General features: G+C 49.0%; 1 protein-coding gene across 1 annotated transcript in view; it reads right to left on the reverse strand.

Moving 5' to 3' along the window:
• PIWIL1 (piwi like RNA-mediated gene silencing 1) overlaps nt 1-27,765 on the reverse strand; it is a 135,604-nt gene that overhangs the window by 42,782 nt on the left and 65,057 nt on the right. Inside the window, exons 11-15 of the mRNA XM_040422529.1 lie at nt 17,721-17,835; nt 8,428-8,615; nt 8,261-8,333; nt 7,977-8,177; nt 6,984-7,087 (exon numbers count right to left, since the gene is read on the reverse strand). Coding sequence (XP_040278463.1) covers nt 6,984-7,087; nt 7,977-8,177; nt 8,261-8,333; nt 8,428-8,615; nt 17,721-17,835 — 681 coding nt within the window. The remainder of the gene's footprint in view (nt 1-6,983; nt 7,088-7,976; nt 8,178-8,260; nt 8,334-8,427; nt 8,616-17,720; nt 17,836-27,765) is intronic.

Consider the following 27,765-nt stretch of genomic DNA (forward strand, 5'->3'; position numbering starts at 1 on the left):
AAAAAAAGAAGATTATAATATAAACAATATACTCACAAATTATTATTTTTTATATATATATATATATATATATATATATATATTCTCATTCAAAGAGTTTTCTTTATTTTCATGACTATGAAGGCATCAAAACTATGGATTAACACATGTGGAATTATATACATAACAAACAAGTGTGAAACAACTGAAGATATGTCATATTCTAGGTTCTTCAAAGTAGCCACCTTTTGCTTTGATTACTGCTTTGCACACTCTTGGCATTCTCTTGATGAGCTTCAAGAGGTAGTCCCCTGAAATGGTTTTCACTTCACAGGTGTGCCCTGTCAGGTTTAATAAGTGGGATTTCTTGCCTTATAAATGGGGTTGGGACCATCAGTTGCGTTGAGGAGAAGTCAGGTGGATACACAGCTGATAGTCCTACTGAATAGACTGTTAGAATTTGTTTTATGGCAAGAAAAAATCAGCTAAGTAAAGAAAAACGAGTGGCCATCATTACTTTAAGAAATGAAGGTCAGTCAGTCAGCTGAAAAATTGGGAAAACTTTGAAAGTAAGGGCTATTTGACCATGAAGGAGAGTGATGGGGTGCTGCGCCAGATGACCTGGCCTCCACAGTCACCGGACCTGAACCCAATCGAGATGGTTTGGGGTGAGCTGGACCGCAGAGTGAAGGCAAAAGGGCCAACAAGTGCTAAGCATCTCTGGGAACTCCTTCAAGACTGTTGGAAGACCATTTCAGGGGACTACCTCTTGAAGCTCATCAAGAGAATGCCAAGAGTGTGCAAAGCAGTAATCAAAGCAAAAGGTGGCTACTTTGAAGAAACTAGAATATGACATATTTTCAGTTGTTTCACACTTGTTTGTTATGTATATAATGCCACATGTGTTAATTCATAGTTTTGATGCCTTTATAGTCATGAAAATAAAGAAAACTCTTTGAATGAGAAGGTGTGTCCAAACTTTTGGTCTGTACTGTTACACATACATATATACACACACACGTGTATGTGTGCATATTTAAATACATATAAATGGATTAACAATTTAGATCCAAATACATTATTATAACAAATTATTCTTTATATTTACATCATTCACTAATACTCTGCAATTTAACTACTCAAATTTACAAATAACAATACCAAGAAACTGTTGTAAAAGTTATTGATGTTTATGATTATTGATCCATAATTCTATTACATGAAAAGAAAGTAATGTAAATGTAACCTTAAAATATATTATAAACCAATAAAAATTTACTGAAAAAAAAATCCAGTGTTCTAATAACTGAAAACTTCAATAATAAGATTAGGAAAAATTGGATTTTTTGTACTCACCGTAAAATCCTTTTCTCGTAGTAGGCATTGGGGGACACAGCACCATGGGTATATGTCCAACTACCACTAGGAGGCGACACTAGACATAAAAAAAAGTGTTGGCTCCTCCCCGTTGGGCTATACCCTCTCCACAGACACTAGGCAGCTCAGTTTGTACCAAAAGCAGTAGGAGAGAGAAGAAAGGCAAGGAACCAACAACTCCCGTACCGGGAAAGATCAAGAGACCAGCCCGGAGAAGCGGAAGTAAAACAACATAGGGTGGGATCTGTGTCCCCCAATGCCTACTACGAGAAAAGGATTTTACAGTGAGTACAAAAAATCAAATTTTCTCGTGCATGGCATTGGGGGACACAGCACCATGGGACGTCCCAAAGCAGTCCCCGAGGGTGGGAAAAAGAACAGCCATGCCACCGGTTGGGCATACAGGTGCGGAAGAACCATGTGACCCAACAGGGGGAAAGCACAGAATAGGCAAGAAGCCTCATAATAAGGTCGAAACCCCAAATGCCTGGGAGAAGGACCCAAATGCAAGAAGGCGGCAAAAGGGAAACACCGAGCTCAGCCAAAGGCTGGAGAGAGAAAGTAGGACAGCACCACGTAGTGGAGCTACCCAACATTCTAATTGACTCAGGCAAAAACACAAACACCCTGAGGTCAACCCCTGACAGGCTAGGGGAACAAGGGAAGATGGACTCATTGAAGGCCAAACGAGTGAGGGAAGCCATAGCAAGGCTCACATGAGAAGGGAGCAGGTCTCCCCTCAGCGCAAAACAGGTGATGAAGATAAGCGCCCTATTGAAAGGAAAAAACCCCAAAGACGATAATGGAAACCGACAACCCTTGTAAAGGGAAGGGGTTGTAAGTAAATGCCAGGAAAACAGAAAAGATGAGGCCGGCATCACAAAATCAGGAGACGAGGAACGAGCCCCTGAAAACAAAATATCGCTGAGAAGCGCAAGACCGGAGAAACTCTGGCCAAAAGTAGTATCAGGGAAAAAAGGGGACCAGATGCAGGCCCAGGAAATCTCAGCAGGGACACCCTGGAGTGAGAGAAGCCATAGCAAGGCTCACAATGAAGTGAGCAGGACTCCCCCCACCGCAAGGCAGGTGATGAAGTAAAGCGCCCTATTGAAAGGTTGAAACCCCAAAGGCGCCAAGGGAAACCGCCAACCCTTGGAAAGGGAGGGGGTTGCTAGTAAAGGCCAGGAAAAAAATAAAATAAAAATAAGATAAGACCTGCATCACACAACCAGGAGACGAGGAACGAGCCTCTGAAAACAAAATATCGCTGAAAAGCGCAAGACCGGAGAAACTCCGGCCAAATGAAGTATCAGGGAGATGCAGGGCCAGGAAATCTCAGCAGGGACACACTGGACTGAGGGACATGGGAGGAGAAGGAGAGCACTCCCAACAGACTAAGGAGGAAGGTTCTACAAACAACGATTATCATACAGAATCTGCGTGGTCCATGAACGGGGACAGGGACTCCAGAAAGGAGTACCCGGTATGGGCTCACAAGGAACCAGGAACTGAACCACCAGAGGACAACGAAAGGCAGAATAACCAAGAAAAAATTAAAAGAACCGCTACATGGGAAGGGATTGGTCATGGACAACTAACCATTCTAAGAATAGTGGCTAGCAATCTATATACATTGTCCCGGAGAGGACAAGTACAGCGGCTTGGGTTGTACCACAAAATCGACAAACACCCATACGCATAAGGAATGGCGAAGTCGTTATAAAGAAACTGGGAGTGACTACACGAAATGTAGAAACCAGCTGCGACCGACACACAGAAGACTCCCGGGGGGAGAAAGTACCTGACAGGCACAGACAATAGCAAGGTCCAAGGGAACTGCCCTCGGTCATATAGTACAACTAAGCAGAGAATATAAGGGAACACCCGGACCCAGAAGGAACTACGGAACCCTGTCCGAAGCCAGAGCAATCAGCAGAAAATTCACCTACCAGGCAGGTGTGTGGCGCTCAGTGTTTCCGTCCCTGACCATTAGGAAGGACGTCCAACGAGGAAAAAACGGTGACCCCAGAAGGATTCCGTGTGGCGGAGGACATCCAGTGATGGCCGAAAACCGCTGCAGCGGCTGGAGCTCACCAAGCTCGTACCCCAACAAGGAAAAAGATCCAGTGGAGATGACTGTACTCCCCCAGGAGTGGTCCACCCTGTAACAGAAAACAACGCGGGTACTCCTTATGATATGGGGTAACGCGGAGTGCCGCAGACAGAAGTACTTTATAGGGATGGCAAGAGCAACCCTAGCACGAAAGCCAACAATCACCTGGCCATGGTGTAGGGAGCGTGGTTGTATGTGGACCACCGACCAGATCAGAACAGATCAGCCATATACTGGGTACACCAGAAGTAGCAGTAGACCGACAAGGTGGAGGTGGGGGTTGGGCTGGCCCACCCCTGCCAGATATGGTTACCGTGTACATGCTGAACCAGGATGGCCTGTTGTAGACAGTGCCTTGAGAAAACACAAGAAGACCATAGAGCACGACAGTAGATGTCTGGAGTATAGAATAGAGTCCAGGGAAGGAAGCACCCCGTAATACAGAAACTGTATGGGCCACAGATTGCACCCTAGGGCCCAGCACGTGGGCTAAAAATACACGCCTAAAACCGAGCTAAAGTGGCAGCATGTTGCACACTAAGGAGAGTGGAAACAAAGCCACAGCATCCGGAAATGCAACCGCATTTGGAGGGTACAGGTCTACAACCTGGTAAAGTAGCAATACGGCTGTGTAGTGCAGAGATACAACCAGACAGGTGCAATGGGTACAGCATCTGGAGATGGTAGAGGTACTAGATTTAAAATTAGAGCAATGTGGCCGCATGGTGCCCCCTAGGACCAGAGAAGTCCAGCGGCTACCGCGTTAGCAATGCTACCTATATTCCGCTCGGGAGGGGCAAAAATAGGGTCACACGGTACCACAAAGAACGACAGGTGCACACCACAATTAAGTAAGTGCAATGGCAACTGAAAGATGGCTGTTTGGTGCACACTATGATGAGGTAGGTGCAATGGCCACGGCAATTGGAGGAGGCCTCAATATCTCGTCCGGAAAGGGAGAGAAAATGCCACATGGTAAACCATAAGGCCAGACAGGAGTAACAGCTACAGCATCCAGAGATGGTGCAGGTACTCTACCTATGAAGGGATCAAGGTGGCAACTTGGTGCCCACTAGACCCAGAGAGGGGCAATTCTATGGCAATTGAAAGTGGCCTCTATATCTCGCCCGTAGGGAGAAATGTTGCCGCATGTAACACAATAGAGCCCGCCAGGGGTATTGGCTACAGCATCAGGAGATGGTGTAGGAACTCTACCTATAAAGGGAGCAAGGTGGCTGGAAACAGACAGGGGCAATTGCTACGGCAATTGAAGGCGGCCTGTAAATCTCACCCGGCAGGGGGAAATAGTGTCACGTGGAACACCATAGAGCCAACCAGGGGTAATGGCTACAGCATCTGGAGTAAGTGTAGGAACTAATCGCCACGGCAATAAAAGCCGGCCTGTATTCACTGATACAGGCTACTACAAAAGAACCTTTAGAGGCCGAGGAGGGTTACCAACCCTACAAGAGGCGTTTGCCTGAATTATCAGCTTGCCTGGAACATAGCCCCTGGTGAGGGGAACCAGGAAGGTCTGTCGTGTACAGCCTACGAGGGCGCACGTACCAGAGACACCACGTAGGTGTCCCAGTTGCTAAGCACGGAGACGGCTGGCTTACCAGTGCGGTAATTACCTGTGCAGGTAGGAGAGCGCCATCCGAAAGTCCACTAGAGGGACACCGAAACCTGGGTAGGGTAGGTTCCTCCGTGCACGTTTGTCTTGACCTCACAGAGGGCTTCTGTATGGTGGAAGACCGCCTGATGCTCTGTTCCGAGGGAATCGGTGCAGAGGTGTCCCCAGAGGCAACTGACAGAGAAGGCTTCGTCACCAGCCTCAGGCCTGTCCTGGGGGGACCCAAGGATGCCGAGGAGGGGTGGAAGCTAGTTAAGACCACCAGAGGTTGGTCCGTGGGCTACTCCTTGCGTGACCCTGTATCGACGTGAGCCTAGGGGGGAGAGGAGACCGCAATTCGTAGGTAGCGCTCCAGCGACTCCGCCGGGGATTGGGCGAGTCAGGCCAGGTTCCCAAGGAGGGAGCCCATTCAGGGGGGACCTACACAAAAAGACGCACGTGAAACAAGCCGGCCACATGGAAACCTCCGTAAGACAACGGACGCACGTGAAATACGTGGCGATCCGATGAGGAGGCTGGGAGAGGAGGCCCTCATAGAGCAGCAGGGCTGACCTAACTGTCCCCGGAGCCACTGTTCCTAGGAGGTGCAGCAGCAGCAGCAATAGATTAGGTGGCAGGGCTGCAGGAGAATGCAGCAATTGAGAGGAAGGAGGGGGGGGGGGGGGGGGGGGGGGGAGCCTGCAGAGCAAATCAGCCAGAGGCTGCCTACCCGACCCCAGGAGCTGTGTCAGCGCGCCCCATGCAGGAGAAGATGGACCCGGTGAAGAGAAAGAAGCCGGAGGAAGAACCGCCCCTCTGACAGAGCAGGGCAGCTGGAGCCGGATTGGGCAAGGAGCAGAGGCCCCTCCCACGGAGGGAGGGAGAATGAGAGAGCCCGGGAAGCCAGGAGTGGGCGGAGAGAAGGCTCCGCCCCACGTGACGCTGGATTGGGCAAGGAGCAGAGGCCCCTCCCACGGAGGGAGGGAGAATGAGAAAGCCCGGGAAACCAGGAGTGGGCGGAGAGAAGGCTCCGCCCCACGTGACCTGCGGCCTAGTCGGACGAAAAGCCGGGGCCTAGATTAGGAAAGTGCAGCCGGAAACGGACGCTTCTGATCGCGGAGGCGTCCAGAAGCCGGGAGGAACACAGGGCCGAGGGGAATTGAGGAAGCCCTCAGAAAAAAACACCCGAAAATGACCCCCAATGATGCTGCGACTTCCGTGGAAGGTCCGGACCCAGAAGAGACATGGGCCTCTCTGCAGGTATCTTGGCCCCAAAATAACCCCCTTCATGGTGATAGGGGAGATAAAGTGGGTGGACCACCCAGCAAAGTGCCCCAGACCCTAAGAGGCCATGGGAGGGAGCTGGGGAAGGAGGGAGGGAGAAGGGGACTACAGGGCCCCCACAATGGATCCGGATCTCTACTTACCTTCCGATGTCTTCAGGCGCAGCAATGACCACCCCCTCGGCGGACTCAACACGGGAGCCGTGGGTCTACCGGAATTCCACTGCGGAAGCAGTTACAAGTGGGGACTGGGTGGCTGCCAGGTACCTGAGTACGCGCCCGCAGGGGGGCAACTAAAGTGGAACACGATGGAGCCACCCCTGCCGCAGGCCGAAACCTGCAGAGAAAGAAAAAATGATTGAAGAAAAAATAAAATAAAAAAGTAGCAGGATGACCTGCACAAAAAAGCAGGTCAGGTCTGCCTCCTATGGACACTAGAACAAGACTGGGCTGCCTAGTGTCTGTGGAGAGGGTATAGCCCAACGGGGAGGAGCCAACACTTTTTTTATGTCTAGTGTCGCCTCCTAGTGGTAGTTTGACATATACCCATGGTGCTGTGTCCCCCAATGCCATGCACGAGAAAAAAAGAAACAAAGAAATGGAACAGCAGATAACTCACTGCGTCACGCCTTTATTCATGCTTGCAACAAAGCCAGCGATTGATCTCTTCCCTTGCAGGGTGTCATGGTAGCAATCGATCCCAATGATCATAGTCTTCTCCAGCTGGAAATAAAGAATAAAATTGGCACCACTTTAGGCGGCAATTTGGAAAATACAATAAAGCAGCCGCATATTGAGCCACAAAAACGCAAATTGTGCATTGTAGAGATATCAGAGGCGCTTGGAGGGGAGATCTGTTACTTAAAGGGTTTGGCCAGTTTCCTATACTGAAGACCTCTATCCTCAGGATAGGTTATCAATATCAGATAGGCAGGGGTCCGGCTCCCGCCTATCATCTGTTTGAAGAGAATGCAGCGCTCGTACTCAGTTTCATCCTTCAGCTGCCACCTGAGCTGTGATAGTGACACGGACACGCCACCTGAGCTGTGATAGTGACACGGACACGCCACCTGAGCTGTGATAGTGACACGGACACGCCACCTGAGCTGTGATAGTGACACGGACACGCCACCTGAGCTGTGATAGTGACACGGACACGCCACCTGAGCTGTGATAGTGACACGGACACTGATATAAAGGACTGAAAGGACACTGATATAAATCTAGCAGAGCAATGAATGGGGAGATTTCTGGATCCATGTAAGGTACAGGGCTGGTTCCATGTTTGTTAGAAATAATATCCGATTTTTATATTTATCATGGGATAACCTCTTTAAAGGGGTGCTCCACTTTTTACTTTTGATGACCTATCCTCAGGATAGGTAATCAATATCAGATAGGCTGGGGTCCAACACTTCGATCAGCTGTTTGAAAAGAAACAGAAGAGAAGGCAGCTCTCGTACAAACAATCCTTTGTCTTCAAACAGCTGATCAGTGGGGGCGCTGGCTGTAGGACCCCCATCAATCTGATATTGATCCTATCCTGAGGATAGGTCATCTATAGTAAAAAGCGGACAACCCCTTTAAGAGAATGCAGTGCTCATGCAGTTACCGGTATCTCCACGCTCCACAGCTCTCCTCCTAATTTACAGTTCATCTGTAAGGCGATTTTAGTGCAGACGGAGAGTACAGTCTGGGGTTTGCTCAAGGTCCTGGCAACAACGCACTGACTGGGGATGGGGTGGTCCAAGCAAAGGTACTTCTTAATGGAGTCGTACTTCATCTTATTGATACTGGACAGGATACAGACAACCTAAAGGGATATCAGGATGAAATTTTGTCAAGAGACTATGCTCCGTCCTTCGCTGGTCCCCACCTGGTCCCATATCTACTCACCATCTCTGTGCGGTCGGTGATGTTCTGCTGGAAGGCTTGTAAATATCCACCGACTGTGTCATCGATTTCAACCCTTAAAATGAAAGAAAAAATGTATCAAAACGGGTAAAATATAACATGTAAGATATAGAAAACGTGAGAATCTCAGGTGAGCCCTGTATCCTTACATCACGGCCCGGTTCATCCGGATGCCCATTTGCTGGGTTATCTTGAACATGTTTTGTAGAAGGGCATTTGCTGCATCGTAATTTCTTCGGGAGTAAACAAGGAGCCAGTTATTCAGATCCCGGGCACTGATCAGTATGGGTCCTCGCATTTCCCTAGACCAGTCAGCAAACTGCGGATTATATTCTGCCTGCAAACCATCAGGAACAAAACTCTTGTCACTCATCGCATCTCATTAGAGTAAACCACTGAGGCTGGGACCCAGCTTGTCACACACCCTATATATCAAATCTGTGGGTTTCCTACAGGTACTCCGGATTCCTCCCACACTGCAAAGACATCGGGAACTTAAGATTGTGAGCCCCATTGGGGACAGTGTGATGCTAATGTCAGTAAAGTGATGCGGAATATGTCACAGCTATATAAGTACGAAAAATAAATAAATTATAGGTTATATGGGGTCTCTTGAAAGACCACCGAGAATTGAAGTATACCCCCCTATTGTGAATTCCTCCTTTTACTTCTGTTAACCTACAACCATGAACAGGGACATCTGTATAAATCTGTATGCAGTGAGCGCCCCCTAGCTGTGGTTGCAGGTTAAACTGATTTTACATTTAAGGAAGCACTCCCACAAAAATCTTTATTCTCTGACCTGTTAGAAAGGTGCATAATGTAATCTGTAGTGAAGGTAATCTTACCAGTGACTGTAATTATGAGTTACTAGCAGAAGGACTCGGCTTCGCACGGGTATATTTCATCTAATGTTTGTGTGTGTCGTTAAAAGATATCGACAGTATCCCCCATAACAGTGACCTCTACAGCACACCGCCCCATTAACAGTGAACTCCACAGCCCCTCACCCCACCTCAGTGCCCCGCCTCCTTAAAATGGAACCTTCACAGCAGCCCACCCCTTTAACAGTGAGTTTCACAGCAATCCACTCCCTTGACATTGACCTCCTCAGGGGCCCGCCCCTTAACAGTGACCTATACAGCACCCCGCCTATTAACACTGACCTCCGTAGGGGACCGTCCCCTTATCTGTGTCCTCCACTGTTCCCTGCCCCCTTAACTGAGACCTCCACAGCACCCGTCCCTTTAACAGTGACTGCCACAGTACCCTGCTGGCTTAACAGTGACCTCCACAGCAGCTGCCCCTTTAATAGTGGCCCCTGCCCCCTTAACAGTGATCTCAACAGCGGCCTGCCCCCTTAACAGTAACATCCACAGTGAACACCCCTTTAACAGTGACCTCCACAGTGCCCACCCCTTTAAAAGTGACATCCACAGCAGCTGCCCCTTTAATAGTGGCCCCTGCTCCCTTAATAGTGACCTCCACAGCACCCTGCCCATTTAAGGCTAGGGCTACATGACAACATGTGTCGCGCAACATTTTGTCGCGCCAATGTCGCACAACAATTTTTAGAATGATAGACCATGGTGTCGCATTGTGACATGCTGCGGACAGCAACACGACAGTCGTCGTGTAGCTCTGGCCTAAAGCTGACCTACAGCAGTGAATAAAAATGGCTGGGTTGTTATGGAAAACTGGAGTAAAACTGTGTGTATGTGGAGACTAAGGGCCTGCGAGCTTCTAGTGGCTGATGAGGGACATGTGACCGTGTGTCTGGCAGTTGGGATATGAGTGAAAGACTTGTAGGCTTTTATTGGCTAATGCAGGTCATTTTTGGGGAATATTTCAGGAACCTTCCCGGACACCTGATGTACCTGTGTGCCAAATTTGGTGAAGATCGGTCCAGTCGTTTGGTCACACATAAATAACAGACAGACACTCATTTTAATATATATATATATATATATATATATATATATTAACCTCCCTTCTGATCCTCAGCTGTGTCATGTGGCAAACACTGATCTCCAACTGACACAGGGCAGGAAGTCAGTTACTTCTCTATTAATTCCTATAAGACTCCCATAGGGATACATAGAGAAACTGGCTTCATGTTGGTCACATGACAAAGCCAAGGATCAGAACGGAGGTTATAACTCACAAAATCACTAATCACTGATAAGACAATTACATTCACTATAGTTCACATCATCTTTCAGGTTAGAGAATAAACATTTTTATGGAAGTGCTTCTATAAAGAGGACCTGTCGCCACTCCGGACATGTCTGTTTTAGTAAATATCTGCAGCCCACATGAAATGACGATTCCAGAGCATTTATTCTATGTTTTGCCATTACTCTGTTGTACAACTAGAAATTTTAAGAAAAAACTGGATTTTTTGTACTCACCGTAAAATCCTTTTCTCGTAGTAGGCATTGGGGGACACAGCACCATGGGTATATGTCCAACTACCACTAGGAGGCACTAGACACAAAAAGTGTTGGCTCCTCCCCGTTGGGCTATACCCTCTCCACAGGCACAAGGCTATTCAGTTTGTACAAAAAGCAGTAGGAGAGAGAAAAAAAGCAAGGAACCAACAACTCCCGTACCGGGAAGATCAAGAGACCAGCCCGGAAAATCAGAAGTAAAAACATAGGGTGGGATCTGTGTCCCCCAATGCCTACTACGAGAAAAGGATTTTACGGTGAGTACAAAAAATCCAGTTTTCTCGTGCATGGCATTGGGGGACACAGCACCATGGGACGTCCCAAAGCAGTCCCCGAGGGTGGGAAAAAAACAGCCATGCCACCGGTTGGGTATACAGGTGCAGGAGAACCATGTGACCCAACAGTAGAAAACACGGAATGGGCAAGAGGTTCCATAACAAGGAAGAAGCCTCAAAGAAGAATCAGAGAAGACTGTCAGCAGCCCAGGAAAAATGCCTGGAAGAAAATCCCAAATGCAAGAAGGCGGCAAAAGGGAACACCGAGCTCAGCCAAGGGCTGGAGAAAAAATTAGGTAGTCCCAACACGCGGTGCTGTCCTAACGCTCTAAATTGTCTCAGACCCAAAGAGCGAAAAAACCTGTGGTCAACCCCTGACAGGCCAGGGGAGAAAGGAAACAAGGAAGTACTGGAAGCCAAACGAGTGAGTGAAGCAATAGCAAGGCTCACATGTGAAGGGAGCAGGTCTCCCCTCACCACAAGGCAGATGATGAAGTTATGCGCCCTATTTAAAAGGCGAAAACCCAAGGCTGCTAGAGGAAACCGCCAACCCTTGGAGAAGGAGGGGGTTGTAGGTAAAAGCCAGGAAAAAAGAGTAAGACCTGCGTCCCAAAAACAGGAGATGAGGCCCGAGCCTCGGAAAACAAGATATCACTGTGAAGCGTAAGACCAGAGGAAACTCTGGGCATGTGAAGCATCAGGGGAAAAAAGGAACCAGATACAGGCCCAGGAAATCTCAGCAGGACACACTGGACTGAAAGACATGGAAGTAGAAGGAGAGTACTCCAACCGCCGAAGGAGGAAAGGTTCTACAACAGGAGGAGGTCCCTCCCGAAGGAGACCATACGGCGGAATTGCAAACCGTTGTGCTAAACCACTCAATACCAGGTACTTGACGTGGGAGGATGGGAAAAGAGACACGAATCCCAAGAAGACCACAAGGCTATTGGAACCCATAAAGGGAACAATCAACCCAGGCCCCGATCCCCCCAAAAAGACGATTGCCATGCAGAACCTGAGTGGTCAAATAAACGGGGACCAGGGACTCCAGAAGGAGTACCCGGGATGGGCTCACAAGGAACCAGGAGCTGAACCACCAGAAGACAACGCAAGCCAGAATATCCAGGAAAGGAGAGATGAAACTACCATAGGGGAAGGGACATTGGCCATGGACAACTACCCGTTCCAAGAACAGTGACTAGCAAACTGTATACATTGTCCCAGAGAGGACAAGTACAGCAGCTCGGGATGTACCACTAAATTGACAGACATCCATATGCATAAGGAATGCAGAAGTCGCCATGAAAAAGCCGGGTGAGACTACACAGAAATGTAGAAACCAGCCGCGACCGGCGTACTGAAAACTCCCAGGGGGGAGAAAGTACCTGACAGGTGCAAACGACGGCAAGGTCCAAGGGGACTGCCCCTCTGTCATGTAGTACAACTAAGCAGAGAATATAAGGGAATACAGAGAACACCTGGACCCAGAAGGAACTACGGGACCCTGTCCGATGCCAGAGCAACCAGCTGAAAAATTACCTACCAGGCAGGTGTGTGGCGCTCAGTGGTCCTGTCCCTGACCCGTCAGGGAGGACGTCCAGTGATGAAAAATGCTGATGACCCCAGAAGGATTCCATGTGGCAGAGGACATCCAGCGATGACCGAAAACTGCTGCAGCAGCCGATGCACACCAGCTACGTGCCCCAACAAGGTAGAAGATCCAGTGGAGATCCCTGTACTCCACCAGGAATGGGCCACTCTGTAATAGGAAACAACGCGAGTACTCCTCTATAACATGGGGTAACGCGAAGCGCAGCAAACCGTAGTACCTTATAGAGATGGCAAGAGCAACCCTAGCACAAAGGCCAACAACCACCTGGCCATGGTGTAGGGAGCATGGTTGAATGTGGACCACCCGCCAGATCAGAACAGATCAGCCATATACTGGAGCTACAATAAGTAGCACTAGACCGACAAGGTGGGGGTTGGGCTGGCCCACCCCTGCCAGATATGGAAACCATGCACATGCAGAACCAGGATGGCCTGTTGTAGACAGTGCCCTGAGAAGTACAAGGAGACCATTGAGTACGACAGAAACGGAGTGGAGATGTATGGAAGAACTAAAAGGGTGAAACCAACATCCGCAGCACAGATTAGAACCTGGGGGCAGAAAGCACCCTGTAATACAGAAACTGTATGGGCCACAGATTGCACCATAGGGCCCAGCACCTTGAGTAATACAACCACACGCTTAAAATATAGGGAAAGTGGCTGCATGTCTAAGGAGAGTGGAAACATAGCCACAGAATCTGGGAATGCTACTGCATTTGGAGGGTACAGGTACTCAACCTGTAAAGTAGAAATATGGCTGCGTAGTGCAGAAAACGACCAGAAAGGTGTAATGGGTACAGCATCTGGAGATGGTAGAGGTACTACCTTTAAGATCGGAGCAATGTGGCCACATGGTGCACCCTAGAACCAGAGAGGTGCAACGGCTACCGCGTTAGCAATGGTACCTATATTCCGCCCGGGAAGGGGAAAATAGGGCCGCACGGTACCACAAAGAACAAGACAGGTGCACACTACAATCAGGTAGGTGAAATGGCAACTGAAGGAGGCCCTCTATTTCGCCTGAAAAAAAGGGAAACAGGGCCGCATAGTACACCATAGAGCCAGACAGGTGTAACGGCTGCAGCATCAGAGACGGTGCAGGAACTCTACCTATGAAGGGAGTAAGATGGCCGTTTGGTGCACACTATGATGAGGTAGGTGCAATGACCACGGCAATTGGAGGAGGCCTCAATATCTCGTCCGGTAAGGGAGAGAAAATGCCACATGGTACACCATAAAGCCACACAGGAGCAACAGCTACAGCATCAGGAGATGGTGTAGGTACTCTACCTATGAAGGGACCAAGGTGGCAGCTTGGTGCCGACTAGAACCAGACAGAGGCAATTCTACGGCAATTGAAAGTGGCCTCTATATCTCGCCCGTAGGGAGAAATGTTGCCGCATAGAACACAATAGAGCCCGCCAGGGGTATTGGCTACAGCATCGGAGATGGTGTAGGTACTCTACCTAAGAAAGGGAGCAAAAAAGTCTGGGGACAGACAGGAGCAATTGCAACGGCAATTGAAGGAGGCCTGTATATCCCGCCCAGAAGGGAGAAATAGTGCCGCATGGAACACCATAGCGCCAGCCAGATGTATCGGCTACAGCATCAGGAGATGGTGTAGGTACTCTACCTAAGAAAGGAGCACAGTGGCTGGGAACAGACAGGTGCAATTGCCAAGGCAATTGAAGGCGGCCTGTGTATCTCGCCCGGAAGGGAGAAATAGTGCCGCATGGAACACCATAGAGCCAGCCAGGAGTAATGGCTTCAGCATCTGGAGTAGGTGTAGGTACTCTACCTATGAAAAGGAGCAAGGCGGATGGAAACAGACATATATAATTGCTTTTCCTTACCAACCAACAGGAGGCGCTTGCCAAGAACAGGGACCCCCGTTATGAGGTAGAGTGGCGAACACCAGCACCAGGATGGGGACCCGGTGGAAACACTCTCAAATGTGTAGAGCATAGCCCCTGGTATAGGGGAACCAGGAAGGCTTGTCAGGTACAGCCTATGGCAGTGGTGCAGGTACCCCCCTGTTAAGGAGAAGGCGTACGTACCAGAGACACCAAGTAGGTGACTCATTATGCTAAACACGGGGACGGCTGCCTTACCTGTGCGGTTGAATACCTGTGCAGTCAGGGGAGCGCCATCCGAAAATCCACTAGAGGGGATACCAACCCTGGGTAGGAGAGGTTCCTCCGTGCACGTTAGTCTTGACCTCCCAGAGGCTTCTGTATGGAGGAAGACCGCCTGATGCTCTGTTCCGAGGGAATCGGTGCAGAGGTGTCCCCCGAGGCAACGGATGGGGTGACGGGAAAGGATTCGTCACCAGCCTCAGGCCTGTCCTGGGGAGGACCCGAGGATGCCGAGGAGGGGTGGAATCCTGTTGAGACCACCCGAGGTTGTACTGTGAGCTACCCCTTGCCGGACCCGGTATCTGAGCATGCCTCATCTGCAGGGAGGACCCTGGGAGGGCATAGGTGGCCGCAATTGGATAGGTAGCGGTCCAGCGACTCCGCCAGGGATTGGGAGAGTCGGACAAGGTTCCCATGGCTTTGACAAAGAGGGAGACCATTCAGAAGGGACCTACCCAAAAGGATTTGGTCAGGGGACACAATGGGGTCTGGAAAGAGGTACTGCACACAAGCAGGGACAGGCCGACCGCATGGCAGCCTTCGTAGACAGCGGACGCACGTGAAAAGACGTGGCGATCCGAGGAGAGGCTGGGAGAGGAGACCCTCATAGAGCAGCCAGCAGAGGCTGTCATATCTGGGCCCGGATGCCATGTTCCCCAAAGAGGTGCTGCAGCAGCTATAGAGGCTGCAGGAGAAATGAAGCAATTGAGGAGGGGTGGGGGGGGGGGGGGGGGAACGACTTGAGTGATCCCTATGTACAGCATTAGCTGCCTTCACACAGTACATAGGACAATGACCTAAAGGGGGTCTGCAGTTCTTTTAAACTGAGGATCTATCCACTGGATAGATAACCCACGTTAGATCCAGTAAAGGGAGGAGAGAGATAGCCCCTCCCGAGGGCCGGGCGGGGTCTGAAAAGCCCGGGAAGCAAGGAGGAGGGGCCGGGAAGATCGCGGCCTAGCAGGCCCAAAAGCCGGGGCCTCGATTTATGAGGCGGCCGGGAATGGAGCGAGGGGGGCGGGACGAATCGCGGCCGACCGAGGGGGCCTCCGGACCCACAAAACTAGGTGAGGAGGGTGGGGGGGGGGGAGCGACGCCTGGGGGTGGGCGGAACAGGGCAAACAGAGCACCTGGGAGCCGGGAACGGGCCATGGAAGATGAGGCCTAGTCCCTGCAAAAACCGGGGACTAAAGTAGCGGGGAAGGCCCAGAAGAAGCGACGCCTGGACTGTGTGGCCAGGGAGGAGAGAAAAAACCAACCAAGGGGGAAGAGAAAGGTGGAGGAAGATGGAAGCTTCCCAGGACCCCCAGCTAAGGTGGATCCTACCCCCCTGGCCACAGGAGGGAACCTAACCCTGGGGCAGGGACAGGGGAATATACTCACTATACTCACCATCTGATGTCTTCGGGCGCCGCAGGGTCACCCCTTCGGCAGACTCAACACGGGAACCGTGGGAATGCCGGCAAGCCACTGCGGATGCAGTCTGTGGGGACTGGGTGACCGGCGATGGTACAGAAGTACGCGCCCGCAGGGGGGGCAACTAAAGTGGAACACGATGGAGCCCCAGCCTGCAGCAGGTATAACGGTGGAGATCACCGAGACCTGCAGAAGAGAGAAAAAAAGAATAAAAAATAAAAAATAAACAGCAGGACCTGCAAAAAAGCAGGACAGGTCTGCCTCCTACGGACACTAGACAAAAACTGAATAGCCTTGTGCCTGTGGAGAGGGTATAGCCCAACGGGGAGGAGCCAACACTTTTTGTGTCTAGTGCCTCCTAGTGGTAGTTGGACATATACCCATGGTGCTGTGTCCCCCAATGCCATGCACGAGAAAATGTGGGGGTGTCTCTGAACAGTCTAAGCCTGTCCAGTAAGCGCTGCCAGTGTCAGAATATGCAGGGACACCATCCACTGGTAACACATTTATTCAAGATTTAGTAGGAATAATAGAGAAATGGCGCAGCACAGTTGAAAAGACGCTCCAGAATGGTTAATACATGGAGAAGGAAAAACTGTAGCAACACAGATAAGTCAGGAGAGGTGACGCGGCTTTTGAGGGATTTAAATACTAATGGCCTATTCTCAGAACAGAACAAAGCTTTCTGAAGAGACCCTCCTGACTGTGACACCAAGTGTGCAGGTCAGTCCTATGCAAGTGAACGAGGGTGAGCTGTAATAACCAGCACAGTCACTATACATAGTCTGTATGAAGAGGCCCCTCCTGATAAGTAGGGGTGATGGGAATCAGACTCCCACAAATCAGATGTCAAGGAACTATCCTGAGGAAAGGAAATCAATACTGAACACCCAAAACACTCCTTTAAAAAAAAGAAAGAAAAAAAAACATCTAATAAAACTAAGGCTACTTTCACACTAGCGTTCGGGGCTCCGCTTGTGAGTTCCGTTTGAAGGCTCTCACAAGCGGCCCCGAACGGATCCGTCCAGCCCTAATGCATTCTGAATGGATGCGGATCCGCTCAGAATGCATCAGTCTGGCTCCGTTTGTCCTCCGCTCCGCTCAGCAGGCGGACACCTGAACGCAGCTTGCAGCGTTCAGGTGTCCGCCTGGCCGTGCGGAGGCAAACGGATCCGTCCAGACTTAGAATGTAAGTCAATGGGGACGGATCCGTTTGAAGTTGACACAGTATGGCTCAATTTTCAAACGGGTCCGTCTCCCATTGACTTTCAATGTAAAGTCAAAACGGATCCGTTTGCATTATCATGAAAAAAAAAAAAAATATATATATATTTTTTTTTTTTGTTCATGGTAATGCAAACGGATCCGTTCTGAACGGATCTAAACGTTTGCATTTATAGGTGCGGATCCGTCTGGGCACATACCAGACGGATCCGACCTAAACGCAGGTGTGAAAGTAGCCTAATCCTGATAAAATGCTCCATCAATAACAATGGCAGTAAAAGGTGCACCTTTACCTCGGGGCTTGTGCCCCATCAGCAACCTTCATACTCACGTTTTTTCCTCTTTGCAAAATTTTTTCCGGAGGTAGAACTCTCCCACTAAACTGCAGAAGTTTGGTATCAAAGTTCAGACCCCAGTCACGCAGCTCTTTCTGCACACTCTCATCCCTGGAGAAAAAACACACACACACATGAACCCTCCTTCCTTACATTGACCTAAAGGCCGCTTTACAATGGAAGATTAATCAGACGAGTCATCAGAAAGAAGCATTCTAGCACGGCAATCGCCTCTTCGTCAATGATGGAGCCACGATCTCCTCCACAGTAAGGGGTGCAGTGATCACAAATGTCATCGCTCCTCCACGTAAAGAATCATTGTTTGCTGGCAGTAGAGGCTGATTAGATGGCTCAATCTGCTGCTGGCGAACCGATAATTTAGGCGACTGCAGAAACGATGATATTACCTTATAGACGAACATTTCACTCATTCATCGGGTAATCAGTGGCACCTTTACATCAGCAGCTATTCCTATGAATACTTGTTAGCAATTATCTGGCCAATTCTCAGCCGGTGTAAAGGGGCCTTAAAGGGAACCTGTCACCAGGATTTGGGATATAGAACTGAGGACATGGGTTGCTAGATGGCCACTAGCACATCCGCAATACCCAGTCCCCATAGCTCTGTGTGTTGTATTGTGCAAAAAAAACAATTTGATACATATGCAAATTAACATAAGAGAGTCATATCTTACTTGTGTGACCAGAGAAGAGTCATATTTTCAAGCTCTGACTCATCTCAGGTTAATTTGCATATGTATCAAATCTGTTTTTATACACAATAAAAGCACACAGAGCTATGGGGACTGGGTATTGTGGATGTGCTAGCGGCCATCTAGCAACCCATGTCCTCATCTCTATACCCAAAATCCCGGTGACAGGTTCCCTTTAAAGAGGACCTCTCACATGTCCAGGCATTATTATATAACTAGTGAGTTGTGTAGGGCATAGTGAAGTCATGTTACAGCACTTACTAGTTTCTCTATGCACCGCTCTGTTCGCCGGCTGTGCCCCCTGTACTGGTTTCCCGCCTGGTATGTAAATTCATACCATCGGTACAGGGAGGAGGAGAGGCCGTGTTTCTCAATGGGCGTCTCCTTCTCCCTGGCTGTGAGCTGTCCAATCACAGCGGAGAGCATCACAGCCAGGGAGGAGAAAAAGCTAACCTCCTCCCTGGCTGTGAGCGGAGCATTGCATAGAGAAACTAGTAAGCGCTGTAACATGCCACCAGTATGCACTACACAACCTGCTAGTTATATGATAATGTCCGGACCCGTGAAAGGTCCTCTTTAATAATGTGATGTGATAGAGTCCATTGTAAGAACTGGAGCCGATTCAGAAAATTCCCCATACAGTGCTCTCAGTACTTATTACACCACCCTATGGGTCTGTGGGTTTTAATGGGTCGTAGGGTTTACGACATCAGAGTTCGCTATGTTCACATCTCAGTTTGTCTCCAGGTAACGTATATGCAGAGAACGTCCACTAAACTATATGTTAACCCGTTCGCTACCAGCGCTGTACATGGCCGGCAGATCTCTGCTGTTTCACACAGCAGAGACCTGCGGCTAATTACAGTGACCAGCAATATTGCCAATCACAGTAATTAAATGCTTTAGATGCCGTGATCAAGTGAGATAACGGCACCTAAATGCACAAAAACCCGCAAGCGCTTCCTACCGATGCCCCGTGTGGCCAATTCAGGCTGAAAGGGCTCATGCTACAATTCTTATTTTGGCCACCTGATGGCAGGCCAGGATAAGAACTGAGCAAAGTTGACTGTAAATGGCAAATATAAAAATCCTGATATACCAAAATTAAAAATAACTCATGAGGCACAAAATGATCACAAAAAAATGTAAAAAAAATATATAAAAGTTTAAATAACCCACCTTTCCAAAAAAACTATACATGGGGTAACATTATAATCGTACTGACCCAGAGAATGAAGGGCATGGGTCAGTTTTGCCATAAACGAAACGCCATGGGAACAAAACCCGTAAAACGGTGGAGGGATTGCGTTTTTTTTCCAATTCCCGCTTCCCACTACATGGCATTAGAAATTACAACTTGTCCCGCAAAATATAAGCCCTCATACAGCTATGTGACCCGAAATATAAAAAAGTTACGGCTCACGGAGAATAGGGACGAAAAAATGAAAAAACCTCCGGTAGACAAGGGGTTAAAGAGGTTCTCCGGGAATTAAGAAAACCATGAAATGTCCTCTTTAAAGATCTCTGGTGATGTCATCAATGGGAGGAGCCACAACAGAATAATTATACATTCAGTGTGTACACCAGAACTGTGCATGTCGCAGACCATTAAAAATCTGCCAAAACAAGCAGCATTGCAGGACACATAGCAATGACAGGTGACATTTATTTGGATAGGTACATTTAAATAAGGTGACCACTTGCTGTTTGGTACAACAGGAACGGACCAAAACTATCCCCCCCCCCCATACTGGTCCCTAAAGTTACTGACCTTGACCCCTCCACTTCAGTAAACCACATTCCCTTCTAATTTTCTGTTGTCTAAACCTGGGGTGAGTCTCACTTTACAACATTGAGTTAAAAAAGCTGCTTCATTCTCCTCTCTGCTCGTCAGGGATTATGGTCCTAAATAGAAATGACAAGATCTTCAGCTCAATCTCTGTAGGAATGGAGCTCATGAGGAGACATGAAGTACAGAGAGGACAGACAGGATAGACTGTGGTAATGGAGATTGCATACAAGTGCTGCTGCTCATTACTGCATCCCCACCTCCTCTATACTTCTTGTCTCCTCGTGAACTCCATTCCTACAGAGATTGAGCTGAAGATCTTATCTGTATTCAGGATCATATCCCTGACAAGCAGAGCAGAGAGGAGGATGAAGCAACTCTTTAGCTCAGTGTTCTTAAGTAACTTGTCCTGCTGTGCGATTAGGACAGATTCTGTGTGTACTAAAAGGATAAAAATTGAAAATTTGCCCAAAAAAAATAGCAGTTTTGGCACCGTTTTTTATTTATTATTTACAACGGTCATATAACAGGTTATATCATGTGCTATTTTTAGAGAGCAGGTTCTTGCGGACGCGGCGATACCTAATATGTATACCTTTTTAATTTGAGTTTTACATAATATAATTTTTGAAACAAAAAAATAATAAAAATCATATTTTAGTATCTCGATAGTCTGAGAGCCATAGTTTTTTTCAGTTTTTAGGTGATTGTCTCAGGTTGGGTATCATTTTTGCAGGATGAGATGACGGTTAGATTGGTACTATTTTGGGGTGCATATGACTTTTTGATCGCATGTTATTACACTTTTTGTGATGTAAGGTAACTAACAAACAAATACAGTGTTCATTTGAGGGGTTAGGTCATGTGGTATTTTTATAGAGCAGTTTTAGTGTCTCTATAGTCCGAGAGTCCGTTTTTTCAGATTTTGGGCGATTGTCTTACGTAGGGTATAATTTTTTGCAGGATGAGGTGACTGCTAGATTGGCACCATTGTGGGGGGCATAAGCCTTTTTGATCGCTTGGTGTTGCACTTTTAGTGACATAAGGTGACAAAACTAATGTTTTTTTAGCACTGTTTTTATAAAAAAAAAAATTGACAGTGTTCACCTGAGGGGTTATGTCATATATTTTTATAGAGCCGGTCGTTACGGACGTGGCGATACCCAATATGTATACTTTCTTTTATTTTTTTAAGTTTTACACAATATCATTTGTGAAACAAAATAAAAATTAAATAAAACTTAAAAAAAAAATCATGTTTTAGTGTCTCCATAGTCCGAGAGTAATAGTTTTTTCAGTTTTTGGGCGATTGTCTTAGGCAGGGTATCATTTTTGTGGGATGAGATGACGGTTAGATTGGCACTATTTTGGGGGGCATACGACTTTTTGATCGCTTGCTATTACACTTTTTGTGATGTAAGGTGACAAAAAATGTATTTTTTATGGTGTTCATCTCAGGGTTTAGGTCATGTGGTATTTTTTTAATAGAGCAGGTTATTACGGACGCAGCGATACCTAATATGTCTACTTGTCCGGTTGCCATGGTAACCATCACTATGTGGGGGAGGAGGCAGAGTGGCAGACCAACGCTGGCGTGCTCCCCCGGGAGAACAGGGAGGCGATGCGAACGCTGTTTCCCATCTGAAAAGGAAGGAAAAAAATAAACTAAAATAAAAAATCTTCAGGAGCTACACTGCAGAGCAGGGAGGTCTTGCCTCCTATTGACACTAGAAAAAAGGAGATTTTTGTGAAACTCGCCTGTAAAAATCTCTTTCTCGCGTGGTTCATTGGGGGACACAGGACCGTGGGTATAGCTTGCAAAAACTTGGTGAAAGTACGCCAGGAATATCCAGGCGCAGCCATATAAACCACGAAGCTGATGCAGGGTGAAACATGTATGGCACGAAGAGCTGACCGCTGGACAGATGTCACAAACTCCGCTGGGCGGTGTCTTGCCCCGGGAGCGGAATGCCTAAGCAACCGCCAACGAATCCACCTGGAAACACCCCTTAGAGACCATCGAACCCTTCCAAGGACCTCCAGGAATGGAGCAGGTAAGAATCCACACGGTGGAAAGAACTAGTCATGGACAACCAAACCTCCGAGCTCGAATTCATTCTGATGGAGAGCTCACCCTCTCGAGTGCGAGGGAGAAGGAAAAAGAAGGGAAAACAAGGTCCCGCCGACGTGGAAGGCGGCGACTACCTTCAACAAAAAATAAGGTAATGGGCGGAGCACTGCCTTATGCGAAAACCTGACAAGAAAAACGTACGTACAAGAAAGGCACTCCCAACTCCCACATTCGCTGGGTTGAAAAGCCCGCCCCCAGGAAAGCCACCTTCCGAGAAATAAAAAAGGGGGGAGAAGATTTGCTGAGAGGGGTCACGTTCGTCACTGAAACGCCAACAAACGACCCATCGGTCGTCTGGACGAAACCAGGTACCTGGCCCTAACCCTGGAAGCAGAACCAAAATCCTAGGTCACAGGATACACCTCTGCAAAAGAGGGACGCTCCACGGAAGCGGTCGATTGGCAGACCGATAACCCCAGAGCCGAGGAGGCTTGCGGGGAAACTGAAAAGCTGGTTGATAACCCACAGAGAAAAACTCCTGAATCAGACACACCCAACCGCAGGCCAAGGAACCAATACATGTGAGATAGGTAGAGTAAGGCCTTTGCGAGAACCGCCGACAGTGAGGAGCTCCGTCAGCGACCATATCTTCACAGCGTGGCAACGCCGCTCGACGAAAATTTCGACCAGACCAAGGTACGAGAAATACCCCTGCTGGATGGAGTGCGAAGACGACGTCTAAAGCCCCACCCGTACCAGAGAACACTGGTCGGACAGGGGAAAAAAAAAATTATGAGGGAAGTTCAGAGCAGTGCCACGCATGGCTACTGGTCAGGTAGATAAAAGGGAGAGACAAGCAACCAGCGGTTCGAGGAGGAAGAAGAAATAGAAAAGGTGTTCCGTTCCAGCAACGAAACATCCATCAGCGGTGGTAGGGCATGACAGGACCCCCGCTCCGCCTGGCGTGGCGAGTCTCGTAGTCTACCCACGGAATGGGTAGTGAAAAAGTATGACCTCCATCGGACTCACATGACAGACATTACTCATATCGTAAGAGAGATAATTGTAGATACAGGTAGGACACCCAGGATCAATAGGAAGGATTCACCTGTAGGAGGAGGGTGTGGAGGCATCACAGTCCACCAGCCGGGACCGGAACCAATACTCTATGCCAATGCAGATGAGGGGAAAGTAGTAACGTAGGAGCCACCAAGGCTTGTGGGGTGGCCGTGAACCCGGAGCCAAAGAAGGAAAAGATGGTAGGAGAGAAGAAGTCAGGGCAAAACTCATTCCCCATCTGGGGCTGGCACTATACAGAAGAAAGCCACAGGATGTAGTGGCGGTGCCATACTCCCCTTAAGGAACCCCTGCAAGGGGAACCACAAGTCAATTGCTAGCATCATATTCCAGCTGAGGAGGGGGCCACACGGCAGAGGCCACCGAATGCGGCACTAGAAGAATCCACCACCAAACGAAGGAGCTGTGGAGGAGGAACCCTAGTATGTCGTGACAACGCAAAGACCCCTCGTATCATTGTAGTCACCGCATGTCCCGTCAATGCTGAGGGGAAGGTCTGAGGACTTGCAGTATAAGTCAAAAAACCCTACTGCCCCAGTTAAGTAGAGCTAACCTAAAACACCCCACCAGACGAGGGCGCCGAGCAGGAGCAACCGCCAACTAGCGTCAGGGAAGAACCCCTACCTGAGGGGTGACGCCCCACTGCAACAGCTACGACCCTTAGCCCCAGCATAAAAGGTGCACATGCGGAGGAGAACACACTGTAAAAACTAAACCAGAGTGTCAGCATAACCACTTTCCCAATAAGGAGGAGGGGAGCTAGAGAACACAGAGTCAGTGTGACCCTCGACTCGCTGGAGCGGAATCACCATATTATGTGCAATGGCGTACGCCCTCCACAATGTTGAGGACAAATACCATGACCAAATGAGATGTGGGTCTCTAGTAGGGTTGTTGCGGGTATCGAAATTTCGATACCCAATCGATACTTTTGTCCCGGTATCGATACGATACCGGGATTTCCGTTTTTTCGATACTGGGCTGCGCTTCTGCGCAGTCTAGCATCTCTGAACATGAGCGCGCTGCTATCGGCGCGCTCATGTTCTCTCTCAGCAGCACGGGGAGAAGGAAGCTGTCCTCCCTCCCCCTGTGCTGCTGCCGCTGCCACCAATGAGAAGAGAGGGGCGGAGGAGGGGCGGCAATGAGAAGAGAGGGGGTGGAGGAGGGGCGGCAATGAGAAGAGAGGGGCGGAGGAGGGGCGGGCGCACTGCGCCCCCAATGATAGGATTACTATCGGAGCGATGGGAGGAGACATCAGCTTCACTAGTGGGCGTTCCTTTTCCCTGCGCTGCGATTGGACAGCGCTACAGCCAGGGAGAAGGAACGCCCACTAGTGAAGCTGATGTCTCCTCCCATCGCTCCGATAGTAATCAGCAGCAGGAGAGGAGACAGTAATGGGGCACTGCGGGCGAACGGAGCGGCGCCCAGGACTAAATGGTGAGTGCTGAGACATCGCTGGGCGCCGCTCTGTGTGGCCTAATAGTGAAAGTCTGGACTCATACAGTAGTCAGTCTTTAACACATACAGGAGGCGGGTGCCGGCAGCAGAATCGCATTGCCGGCACCCTGCCCCTGACAGGGAGCTGCGATCAGCGGCAGTTAACTGCCGCTGATCTGCTAGTACCCGCCTCCTGTATAAAGGGGTAAAATCATTGGTGGTGCAGTGTGCCCCCCCCCTCAATCCCCCCATCCCATTAAAATCATTGGTGGCACAGTGCGCCGGCCCCTCTCAACCCTCCAGTATTAAAATCATTGGTGGCAGTGGCCACAGGGACCTCTCCACTCCCCCTCATTGGTGGTGCAGTGGCAGCTTCTGATCGGAGCCCCAGCTGTGTAAGCCTGGGGCTCCGATCGGTTACCATGGCAGCCAGGACGCTACAGAAGCCCTGGTTGCCATGGTAACATCCCTGATGCTGTGTGCACAAAGCACAGAGCAGCAGGGACAGTGTGGAGTCCTATTCACCCTGATAGAGATCTATCAGGGTGAATAGGAAAAGGGATGAAAGATCCCAGGTTCTAGCCCCTAAGGGGGGAAATAGTTATTAAATAAAAAGTGAAAAAAAAAAACCACTAAAATATGAAGTATAAATCACCCCCCTTTTCCCAATTTCACATATAAAATATATAAATAAACATATTACATCGCCACGTCAGAAAAGTCCAAACTATTAAAATATAAAAAAAAAATCTAGGTGGTGAATGCCGGAACAGAAAAAATAAAATAAAAACTGCGCGATTCGCCAATTTTTAAAAATGAGGAATGCACGTGGCTTTTTTTGTTTATTTTTTTCGCGTGGTATCGAATGGTATCGAGTATCGCAATACTTTTTCATGGTATCGAAACCGAATCAAAAATTTGGTATCGCAACAACTCTAGTCTCTAGGATACTGAAGTGTTGCCGGGTAACTCCCTGAGAGGACAGAGAGTGACATATTCATGCTTTAAACCAGCACCGGCAAGAAAAAAGGTCACAATATAAATTGGGAAATAGCCACGGTATCCACTGGAGGCATCCAGTTACCAGATAAAGAGTCCAGGGCACCAAAGGAAGCTAAGGCATCTAGAGCCCTAGCACAGTGGAGGTGCAGCATCTCAAGATGCTTAGTTATCTACCCGTTAGCGATCACTAACAAAAGGGTATCTCAGTAAGCATGGAGATGTCGATGTGACTGAAGAATAACCTCCAGCGGTAGTGCAATACTCCGCTTAAGGAAGGTGCTAGCGCAACCGTCAGAACCGAATCCAACGGTACAGGAAGTACCCAATCAATGGAGTTTGACAATGCCTACGTCGAGCACTGCCTCAGTGGTAGTGCAACAATTCCGCCACAAAGGGGAAAAAACGCATACGGCAAGAACTGTATCCCGAGGAAGTGTAAGCACCCCGCCTAAGGAAAGGAGTGCTGCATACGGCAGGAACTGAATCCAATGGCAGAGAAATTATGCCAATTAAGGAAAGGGGTAATGCGTATCGCGAGCCCTGTACCTGGAGAGAGTGCAATTACTCCACCTAGGGAGGGGTAATGCATACGGGAAACACTGTGCCATAACACCACTTATGGAAGAGGCTAATGCATACGGTAAGTATTGTACCCGTGAAAATGCAATTCCGCCACCTACAGAAGGGGGAACGCCTACCGCTAGCGCTGAAGCCAGTGCTAGTGCAGTTAGTCCACCTATGGAAAGAGGTAATGTCTAAGGCAAGTACTGTATCCAATAATAGTGCAAATACTCCGCCTAAGGAAGGGGGTAATGCATACGACAAATACTGCTGCCTACCGTGAATGCAAACTTGGAAGATTGCGCCGGGTAATGACCGGGTCCGAATCAATCAGTGATCATCCCCCTCCCCCTCGGACAGAACCTTTCCAGGGAGTAAGGGTGCGTCAGAGTGACCCTGGGGGGGGGGGGGGGGGGGGAAGGTTGGGGGTGCAGGAGTGACTGATGAGGAAATACGTCCTGCTCTGGCCGTTTGTCATGTCCATGGCAGCCGTGGACTGCCCTGGTGGGATTTATAGACCAAACTACCCGAGGGGTGGAATGGGAACTTCCAGAGGTTCACTCACCGGACTGCGTAGGCGGTGTCTTATCAACCAAACGACCCCGGAGGGTGGATTGGGAAGGTCCAGAGATCCTCCATTGGACTGAGCAGGTGGTACTTTATCAACCAAACGACCCCAGAGGGTGAGTGGCAAGGTCCGTAGATGCTCCACTGGAGTGCAGAGGCAGTGCTCATCGACCAAGCAACCCCGAAGGGTGATTGGGAAGGTTCAGGCGTCCTCCATTGGATTGCGCAGGCGGTGCTTATGAACCACACAACCTCGAGGGTGAGTGGGAAGGTCCTGCACAACTCAGGATAGTGGATTTGGAAACCACAGAGGTCCTCCTTTATCCGGGATGCACTCAAGTGGGCAAAAGGCAGGAAGGGGTTAAAATCCTCAACAATAAGACCCATTGCACCGCAGATAGTATAATCCTGTGACAGCCTCAAAGCAGAGGCTGGCCAGGAAGGGTTAACCTCCCGGAGGACCGGGGGCGGGGCTAGGCGTTAAGGAGACCATACGGCGGAATTGCAAACCGTAGCACTAAACCACTCAATACCAGGTACTTGACGTGGGAGGATGGGAAAAGAGACACGAATCCCAAGAGGACCACAAGGCTATTGGAACCCATAAAAGGGAACAATCAACCCAGGCCCCCCCACCCCCCAAAAAAAAAAAAAACGATTGTCATGCAGAACCTGAGTGGTCAAATAATCAGGGACAGGGGCTCCAGAAAGGAGTACCCGTTATGGGCTCACAAGGAACCAGGAGCTGAACAACCAGAAGACAACACAAGCCAGAATATCCAGGAAAGGTGAAATTAAACTACCATAGGGGAAGGGACATTGGC

The sequence above is a fragment of the Bufo bufo genome, chromosome 3, assembly GCF_905171765.1.
Source record: "Bufo bufo chromosome 3, aBufBuf1.1, whole genome shotgun sequence".
NCBI classification, from domain to species: domain Eukaryota; kingdom Metazoa; phylum Chordata; class Amphibia; order Anura; family Bufonidae; genus Bufo; species Bufo bufo.